This window comes from Lactuca saligna, chromosome 5, assembly GCF_052625555.1.
Source record: "Lactuca saligna cultivar CGN05327 chromosome 5, ASM5262555v1, whole genome shotgun sequence".
Lineage (NCBI taxonomy): Eukaryota > Viridiplantae > Streptophyta > Magnoliopsida > Asterales > Asteraceae > Lactuca > Lactuca saligna.
The window spans coordinates 130,422,080-130,431,746 of record NC_136421.1 but is presented as its reverse complement, the minus strand read 5'-3'; the positions used below and the strand labels follow the sequence as shown (position 1 = coordinate 130,431,746).

At 31.7% G+C, this 9,667-nt stretch overlaps 2 protein-coding genes across 3 annotated transcripts; both read right to left on the bottom strand.

Annotated features, from left to right (window-relative positions):
• Positions 1-252: 252 nt before the first annotated feature.
• On the bottom strand, positions 253-2,046 carry LOC145045709 (uncharacterized). Its single transcript, XM_078994027.1, has 4 exons — positions 1,794-2,046; positions 1,373-1,524; positions 641-1,300; positions 253-531 (listed from the first exon to the last, which is right to left on the bottom strand). Exons 1-4 carry the CDS (start codon positions 2,044-2,046, stop codon positions 253-255), a joined length of 1,344 nt encoding a protein of 447 aa, XP_078850153.1.
• Positions 2,047-4,080: 2,034 nt separating this feature from the next.
• On the bottom strand, positions 4,081-9,113 carry LOC144996962 (arginine--tRNA ligase, chloroplastic/mitochondrial-like). Of its 2 annotated transcripts, none has more exons than XM_078956771.1 (18): positions 8,995-9,113; positions 8,359-8,435; positions 8,134-8,270; positions 7,957-8,032; positions 7,761-7,862; positions 7,468-7,683; positions 7,289-7,366; positions 7,104-7,187; positions 6,929-7,033; positions 6,677-6,855; positions 6,500-6,584; positions 6,229-6,415; positions 6,084-6,153; positions 5,919-5,988; positions 4,919-5,008; positions 4,760-4,828; positions 4,531-4,629; positions 4,081-4,423 (listed from the first exon to the last, which is right to left on the bottom strand). In XM_078956771.1, the coding sequence occupies exons 1-18, from the start codon at positions 9,089-9,091 to the stop codon at positions 4,313-4,315; spliced, it is 1,932 nt and encodes a 643-aa protein (XP_078812897.1). In that variant the 5' UTR covers positions 9,092-9,113; the 3' UTR covers positions 4,081-4,312. The 2 variants fall into 2 exon arrangements, with proteins under 2 accessions (XP_078812897.1, XP_078812898.1); XM_078956772.1 differs by having other exon boundaries at positions 8,359-8,439; positions 8,995-9,098.
• Positions 9,114-9,667: the final 554 nt, after the last annotated feature.

Here is a 9,667-nt window from a genome sequence, read left to right as displayed (position 1 = left end):
CTTCGTGCAGACATCTTTTGAAACCGCTCTATTACTTTTTCATTCTCAACTTTTGCAAGTGTTTCGGTTCTACATTACAAAGCAATGCGTCGTTCAAAAAGTCATCGCCAAATTTGTTATGTAAGTCGGTCTTCAAGAGCTTCATCTTTGAAAAACATCTTTCTACACTTGCGGTCGTTACGGGTAATATCAAAGCCAACTTTAAAAGCTTGTAAACAATAGGATAAGACTGATGCTTCCCCGTACTAACCATCAACGAGAAAGGTTGGAAATTTCTTTCAAACTAGTGAAGCGCTTATCTTTGATGCAAGAGTGATAAACTATCTCAAGTTGTCCTTCAAGGTCTATCATATCCGAATCATCAAAGTCATACTTATATAGCATACCCAACTTCAACAACTTTGATTTGTCAAATTGTGGAAATGAATCACATGGGCTCAAAGCACCCATGTATTCTAGTAATTGGGTGCTTGTTTCACTAAATCGATCCCGATATTCTACAAGTTTCATAACCGTGTTGAAGATTTCAACCTCAAAAATGAAACTTATTAGTCTTTATAGACTTATGATTTCTCGAACCAATATACAACTCTTCCATATCTAAAGTATTAATTTTATGTGTTTGACAAAAAGAGGATACTTTTGGCAAAATGCTAGCAAACCCTGTGTTTCTAAAAGATTGCAATGCCTCCATTATCCCTTTAACCATCGAAGCCGCTTCTAGAATGTCTAGATCTTTTCTTTGAAGTTGCTTTGACAATGTACCCGTGAGGCGTAAAATGTCATACATCATATGTAAGTAAAACACGAACTCATATGATTTAAAATATGCTAAGATTTTGGATGTTTGTTGATAGTTTGTCAATGACCCTCCCTCCTCCTTCACAAAATATAAAACTACAAGAACATCTGCAAACAACTTCATCAAACTTGTGAGTGTGTTGAAATGTGAACCCCATCTTGTTTCTCCCGCTCGAACAAGTGTAGTCTCTTGATTTAACCCTCTTTCGGTTTCAAGTTCACCACTACACAAGCCTTTTTGCACCCTTTCTCTTGCTTGTTCTCGTAGTAAGTCTTTTCTTTTACACGAGGCACAAACAACATTAACCACCAACGAAATTTGCTCAAAAAAGTCATTAACACCATCATGCTTCTTTGCTAGAGTCACAACTACTAATTGAAGTTGGTGTGCAAAGCAATGTATATAAAAAGGTGTGTCATTTTCTTGTAATATCAAAGCTTTCAAACTATTGAATTCCCCTCGCATATTGTTTGCCTCATCGTAACCTTGTCCTCTTATCTATTAATATTTAAAACAATTAATATATGTTAAATTTAAATTGAAATAACAAAAAAGTAAAGAATAAATTACCTGACTAAAACTCAACTTATTACTCATAAGTACTTCATTTATGGCGTTTTTTAGTGTCAAGAGGATGTATCCTTCACGTGCACTAGTCCTATGAATCTTTCTTTCACAAAGCCAAGAGTATCGACATAACGCAAAACAATAGTCATTTGTTCCTTTTTTGAAACATCACTAGATTCATCAACTAGTAAACCAAAGACATCTTGACCAATCTCTTCACGAATACTCAAAAGTACTTCTTGTGCAAAACATTGCACAAGTTCTTTTTGAATTTTAGGGGAAATTAGTTGATTGTTTTTAGGAGCATTTTCGAAAGTATTGTTGAAAATATATTCATTGGTCTCTCAAATGGCTTTTAACACTTTAATGTAAAGCCCTTTATTTTTTTAGTTAACCGACTCGTCATGACCACGAAACGGTAAACCAATTTTCAATAAAAGTGTAACAACAGTAATAGAAACACGTAATCGAGCTTTATATTTGTGGTCCTCCGCTTCGGTTTGACTCCTCAAGACTACATTAATAGCTTGTTTTTCCCTCATCAAAAACTCACACTTTTCTTTTGCTTTGTTGTGAAAACTATCAACACCACCCACATGAGTCCGAAATGCATCTTTTTTATTCCAAGTATCAAAACCTTGGGAAACAAATGCATCTCTCCCTCCTTTTTGTCCCATGAGGTCTCCATACACAACAATATAAACAATATGCACTATTCTTTTTCACACTATATTCTAACCGATCAAAGTCATCAAACCATGAATGAACGAATCTTCTAAATCTATCACCTATTTTTTTGGGAAACTTATGTGCCCTTACTTGACAAGGTCATTGAAGCAAATACGCTCTTCTTACTTTATCTCTTATGTTTGATTTGTAACTTGTAATCTTTGGTCTATCCGTCGGGTCCTTTGGAAGATCTTTCAAGTCCACATCATCATTAGGTTGGTTAGAGCATGGTGTTTGTGGAGTTGCATTAGAAACCGAAGGGATTGGTTGATTGGTGGTTGGTGTTTGTGGAGTTGCACTAGAATTAGGAACGGAAGGGATCGATTGATTGGTGATTGGTATTTGGGACCATTCTTCATCACTTTCATTAGGTCTTTGTCTTTTGGTAAAAAAGACACTTAGTTTAACCTATAAAAACATAACAATTACACTTAATCAAACAATGACTTCAATAAACCAATTTGCTTTCACCTAATTAAACAATAAATTCAATAAAACATAGCAAATTCATCTAATTAAACAATGAATTCAATAAAAAAAACATAGCAATATAACCTAAACAAACAATATAACTTCAATAAAACAAATCAATTTCACCCAAATCAATCAATAACTTTAAATAAACATATCAATTTCAGATACCTGAAGGAATTGGTAAAACTTACTTGCTTCATTGTACGGCTTTGAAGTCGATTTTGTTAACCAAAAAAGTAGAAATTAAAGGAAGTTGATTTTGTTACTTGCTTCACCCGATTGACGATTGTTGAATACTTGAATGTTGAATTGTTGATCAATCCAATTATCCAACAGTGAAATCCATGAAGGATTGTGTGAACATGAGGTCACGACTGTCGACAGGAGCCAAAGATGAAGGATCGAAGTTTGGAAATCAGAAGTCGATTTTGTTACTTGCTTCACCCGATTAGCGATTGTTGAATACTTGAATGTTGAATTTTTGATCAATCCAATTATCCAACAATGAAATCGATGAAGGATTGTGCGAACATGAGGTCACGACTGTCAACAAGAGCCAAGGATGAAGGATCGAAGTTTGGAAATCAGAAGTCGAGTAGTCGATCGTTTATTTTTATTTTTTTCCTTGTACCGATAATACATTATTCAATTAATTAGGATTGGGCTATTTTTTTACAAGCAATTAACCCAATTGCTAATTTATCTAATTAGTGTTTTATTTTGGCCTTTGGGCAATTGGGCTATTAAACAATAATTGATTAAAACATTAGACTCATTTTTTTTTTCATTTAGTAATTCCTGTGACATTTTTTTTTACGTAGTTGCACAAAAAAATTTTAGTAGTTGCACGATTTTTTTACGTAGTGATACAAAAGGTAAAAATTTTAAAAAACCGAAATTTTTTCTACTACGTGCGCGGAAGCTAGGTGTCTCGGTGCCACACCGGCACCTAGCTAGGACCGCCCCTGGCGTGTCATCTAAAGCTGAAAATTTAATTAAAGGAAAATCTATGATCTTTGATACTATAATAAAATCAATGAAAATAGATTGTTTTATCCTGCATTTACCCTTTAAAATATAATCAACCTGGGAGCATTTTCAGAATTTCCTCGTTAATTAATAATATAACATAAGACATCTTACGTTTATGGTGAACCTCTTCCCTATCAAGAAAGCTTAAACACAAGAAAATAAACAACTCATCAATAAACCGAGTAGAATCACTTATATACTCTTATTTTGTATTTGGATGACATTATGGAAGACAATACACAATTTTAATATGAAAAATGTAGATATGTAAGTTGTTATTTTTTAAATTTAGTCCTTGCTTTTAAAAATCTGATGAGAATTTTTTTTTTTTGCATCAGCCATCATCACAAATGTATGGAAACAAATAAATAAATGGTACATACTTTATACATGTATTCACTATACTATGGTTATGATACGAATTGGCAATAAATCATCTTTCTGCCTAGATACGACATATATAAATAAATAAATACTCAAAATAAAAGTGACTAATACATTGGAAAACAATATTTTTTTAGTTTAACAAATGATTTTGGTCTTTACATCATAAACTTGTGTTACAATCATAATCTAATAACCATAGGAAAAGATCCAAAACCCGACTCCAAAATCAGAAAAATGACTACCCATATAAATGTTTACAACTCTCAAGGGTGTATTGAGCTTCAACGGAATTCTTGAGGGTCCAAATTGTAAAATTAGAGATCAGATTTTGTAGACAGGTGTAATCCCCAAAAGATGGAAACATTTCCTCATAACGACAGCAGTTGCCTCGCACAACAATAATCTGCTTGTCTCCTCAGCTGACCCAACAACCTGCCATAAAATTTTTATATAATATGTAAATACAATTAAAAAAATATTATTATTATTATTATTATTATTATTATAAAAAAAAAAAAAAAAAAAAAAAAAAAGCATACCTGGCATTCAGAGTAAAAACTGGTAAACTTCTCGGATAAATCATAAAGATATTCACACAACACATTTGGTAACAGATTTGTGCATGCTTCTTCCACAACCTGAAAAGGCAATGTATTTTTATTCATTTATTTATTATTATAAATATAAATTATAAATTAATAACAACAAATTTTGATAATATAATGATTTAGTAAATTGAAAAAAAATGAAAGTAGGATGAAGGAATGCCTCAGCAAACTGGAGCAGATGTAATCCAAGTTTGCGTTCTTCATCTTTTTCCAATATTAATTGTCCAGCCTGTCACCATTGAAGAATAATTAAATATTTAATTCAAAATTTTATTAAAAAAAAAAAAAAAAAAAAAAAAAGGAAATAAAAATCTTGTACCTTTTTTAATTCCTCGATGTCTTTACCAGATTTGCGAATAATTGAACATATTCGAGCATGTGCATATAAAAGATAGACAGCAGTATTTCCCTATTTATCAAAGAGTGTAAGCAAGTAAGAAAAAATAACACTACTAAAAGTTTTTAAATATTATTTAAGGTTAATCTCATAGAAGACCTTATATTTTGTGTATTTTTCCAGATTAAAAACTTTATTTTTTTTTCATGAAAAAGACCTTATATTTTTTCATTTTTTCCGAAAAAAACCTCGACTTTGTCTTTTTTTCCAAAAAAAAAAACCTTCTAAATGTTTCCAAATAAACTCTCAACTATTTTTTTCTGAAAAGCCTCTCACATTTTGCAACTTTTTTATGTCAAAAAAGGCCTTATATTTTGTGTTTTTTTCAGATTAAACCTCAAATTTATTTTTTGCCTGAAAAAGGCCTTGTATTTTTTCATTTTTTCCGAAAAAGCCCTCAACTTTGTATTTTTTCCTAAAAAAAACATCAACCTTCTAAATGCTTCCAAATAAACCCTCAACTTTTTTAGTTTTTCTCGAAAAACGCTCAAATTTTCAATTTTTTTTGGAAAAAAATGACTAAAAGGGACAAATCGGAAAAAAAAAAAAAAAATTACAATGTCTTTTTCAGTCAAAAAATAAATTTGAGGTCTAATCCGGAAAAAAACACAAAATATAAGGTCTTTTTTTAGATTAACCCTTTTTAGAGAAAACCGACTAAAAGGGCAAAATCGGAAAAAATGAAAAAATGCAAGGTCTTTTTCATGAAAAAAAATAAAATTGAGGTTTAATCCAGGAAAAACACAAAATATAAGGTCTTTTATGAGATTAACCCTAAATAATATTTTAAAAAATATATTAAACAAAATGACATCTTAACTGACACAATGGAAGGGAAAAATGAAACCCTTATTTATAACTTACACGAACAATCAACAAACCATGTTTGCATTAAGTTTATTAACTAAAAAAGAAAGAGCACCTTATCATTAAGCATCTGATCAAAATTGAAGGTGTAATTAGTCAATCTATTGTTCTTCAAATCCGCATACCTGTCAACAACACAAATAAATAAACAAGGGCAAATTTGTAAAAACTTCTATACTAACCAATTATTTCTGCATTAAGTCAAAAAAGAAAGCCTTACTTAACAGCACCATATCCAACTGCTTCAGCAGTATGTTCAAGCTCCTCAGCAGTCCACTCAGCAGCCTTGCCTGTCATAACAGAAGATATTTTAACAAAAAGACCAAAATTACAAAAATACCCCTCTCATCATCATCATCATATACCTCGTTCCACAAGTGCAGCTTTACACCGAGTTTTAGCTTCATCAAGCAAATCAACCAACTTAACCACTTCAGTGCTTCGAGTTCTGAATCTCTTTCCATCATCACCAAGAACAAGTCCAAATCCTACATGACTTGTTTTCGGGTATTTGTTCTCATCATTTGGTAGCCACCCTGCACGTTTAGCAGCCTGAAAAAATAAAAACAAAAATTTTATTGACCATTTTACCCCTGTAGTAGTATAGTACTAACAGGGCGTATAACACTAACTTACAGTGAAGAACATTTCAAAGTGCTCTCGTTGGCCTACATCGGTCACGTATATAATCCATTCGGCTTTTTCCTCATTAAGCCGATACCTAGATATGAAAAAGAGAGTGTTTTATAAAAGTGTAAAAAGACGAAAATACCCTCAAAGACAAAAAAAAAAAAAAAAAAAAAAAAAACTAACCACAAAGCTGCAAGATCTGTTGAAGCATAGTTGAAACCTCCATCTCTTTTCACAACAATAAGAGGGATCTTTTTTCCTTCAATGAAGATCACTTGAGCTCCTTCACTTTCTTCAATCAATCCCTTTTCCCTCAATAAATCTAGAGTCCCAGGAATGTAGGGATTATAAAAGCTTTCACCCTGAAAATTATGGAAATAAATATAACGAATTTTATATCAAGAGAATAAAAAATAATAATAATAATAATAATACCTTTTCTTCTAAGTGGACTCCAAGGCGTTGATATACTTTTTCATAACCCTTTCGGCTTATCTCACAGATTTGTGCCCATGCTTTCCGGAATTTTTCCTCACCACCCTATTTTTTTTTAATTTATTATTATTTTATATCAAAAAATACAAAATATGATAAAAAGATGGTTAATTACCTGAAGACTGACTACTGCCTTCTGAGCTCTCTCTTTGAACTCAGGATCACTATCAAATCTCTGCTTTGATGCCTTGTAAAACACCTATCAAAATCAAAGTTCAAGAAAAGAGTTTGACTTTTAGTCAAATGATAAAATACTCATCAATATGATATAAAAAGGAATATGTAAATAAATTTGTTCACCTCAAGCTCTCCAATCGCTTGATCATTAACTTCCCCACTAGGGAACTTCTCAAATAGGAACTCAATTAACATTCCAAACTGTAAAAGAAAAAAGAAAAGAAAAGGGATTAGATTACACATTTTGTTGTAATCAAAAAAAGATTTGATAAGTGAAACATGTAATCAAAAAAAGAAAATACCTGAGTGCCCCAATCACCAACATGATTTCTCCTAAGAACATCAACTTTAGAGTACTCAAGCATTCGGGCTAAAGTGTCTCCAATAATGGTAGATCTTAAATGTCCCACATGCATTTCCTTTGCTATATTGGGAGATGAAAAGTCCACAATTGCCCTTTTCACAGGAAGCTTTGGTGCCCATGTATCAATACCATCTTTCAGCATCTTTTGAATGCTCTGCAGGGGTAAAACCGTAAAAGTAAGTACGCAATATTAATAATAGGTTGAAAAATGGAATGCAAGCAGAAATTTACCTTAGCTATCCATTGCTTTGATAATTTAACATTTACAAAACCAGGTCCAGCTATTGAGCATGATTCTATCATGTCAGATGCTGGAAGATTTCGCATGATTGCCTACATATAATAAAAATCATATTAACAATGTTGGAAAAGTATCTAAGAATAGTTTAATTTAATATTTGCAAACTAAAAAAAAAAACAATATTACCTGTCCAACTGGTTGTGGACCTTTAAACTCAGTACCCTTGCCTTTTATTTTAGCCCATAAGCTCATCGCATTGTTGCTATTATTACCAAATGAAATTTCTAAATTAGTACAAGAAAATTATGCAAAAAAGGATAATGATGATGATGCTATAAAAATACTGTAGTTATATTTATATACCATTGGTAATCACCAAATTCTTTTTTGGCACAGGCGGCAATTAAAGGCACCACCTCTGGCTCCTCAGGGATGGTGACTTTTAGTGAGATTTCAAATACTTTTGCTATTTGTTCTTTAAGGCTCCCTATATTTTCTTCCTGTTTACACAAAACCATTGACACAAATTTGTTTTAGTATATGTAAAAGTTGATATGTTGATGATAATGTGTGAGTTAATAGGCTTACGTTTGCAGCTGCCATGGTTGATGTTGAATGTGCCCACTTAACTGGAAAGTTTCTTCTAGATGGTTCTTTCAGAATACCTGTCTAGTTTTGCAGTAGCAAAAATGTAAGAATTTCACATATTCATAATATAAGTAAACCAATTGAAGAGTTCAGTTTTTTTACTAACGAAATGGTTAAGCAGATTAGAAGTGAGAACTGATAAAAGTCGATTATATCAAGTTATTGAGAATCCAAAAAGCAACTTATGTTTGTTTATCTGCTTTATTCACCATTTTTTTTTTACAATTTTGGGCTCGTGTAACAATTTAAGCTCGATTAAAATGCAGAACAAAAGAAAACTATGAAGAGAAGAAAGTGTCCGATTTCATCGATTTAAAGTGGCTAACTCAAACGATGATGATTTAAATCGCAGTTTATCTGACATCCTAATTGCATGTAATAACTCTGCATTCTTTTAACAAAATTCCTTTAGCATGTTATAACTAGGTTAGAAGCAAACAATGCATCAGATTACTATCACATTATACATCTACTGTAGACAAACACGTATTTCTAATCACAATTTATGTTACAATAACAAATTTGGACAAGAGTAACGAGCTGAAGAAGACGATAGAGAGAAGAGATTGAACTTACAATTACTGGACGTCGAGGTAGACCAGATATGAGGATGAGGAGGGGGGCGGAGGAGAGATAGGCGAGGAGAGAGAAAAGATTTCTCGATTAAGAACATCTCAACGTTAGGGTTTTTTGAGGGTTTTAATTGTTAATTTGGGCTTTTTCTAAAGAATAGTATATTACAAAATTAGTCCCTACCCTTATATCCACCACAAGTTTAGTCCTTTGACACTCGATTTAAATCTTTCTACTTGAATTCGATAAGTTTCAACTTATTTAATCTCCGTTATTTTAACAAGTTTAACCGGGTAAAAATATAACATTGTAACTTATACATTATACCTAAACTGAATTGCAATATTTAATTTCGGGTCGGGTATTTTTAAATATATCTGAACTTTTTTTAAAAAATATTATAAATATAACTTCTTAGTTTACATTTTTTTTAAATTAATTTTAAGCAAACATTTTAAAATGCGTTGTATAATAGAAAGCAGTTTTTTTCATTTAGTAGGTATTTGTTGTAAACAAATAATCCGATTATTGCTTCGGTGTTTTAGAAATTAAACAAACTAGTTTTTAAAATAAAAACTAAACACGACAAATGTTGTGTAGTTGTCGTGACAAATGTTGGCAATTTAGAAGCCATCAAGGACAAAATTGTAAATTTGGTCTCTCTGGCATGTCAACG

Excerpts from the sequence above, each read along its gene's own strand:
- LOC145045709 (XM_078994027.1), bottom strand. The coding sequence starts at position 2,046 with ATGGGACAAAAAGGAGGGAGAGATGCATTTGTTTCCCAAGGTTTTGAT. Across the intron at positions 1,525-1,793 it reads TACACTTTTATTGAAAATTG|GAACAAATGACTATTGTTTT; the intron begins GTTTACCGTTTC and ends GTTTCAAAAAAG. Across the intron at positions 532-640 it reads TTGCTAGCATTTTGCCAAAA|GTTGAAATCTTCAACACGGT; the intron begins GTATCCTCTTTT and ends TTCATTTTTGAG.
- LOC144996962 (XM_078956771.1), bottom strand. The coding sequence starts at position 9,091 with ATGTTCTTAATCGAGAAATCTTTTCTCTCTCCTCGCCTATCTCTCCTC. Across the intron at positions 8,436-8,994 it reads TACCTCGACGTCCAGTAATT|GTATTCTGAAAGAACCATCT; the intron begins GTAAGTTCAATC and ends AAAACTAGACAG. Across the intron at positions 7,034-7,103 it reads AGGCAGTAGTCAGTCTTCAG|GGTGGTGAGGAAAAATTCCG; the intron begins GTAATTAACCAT and ends AAAAAAAAATAG.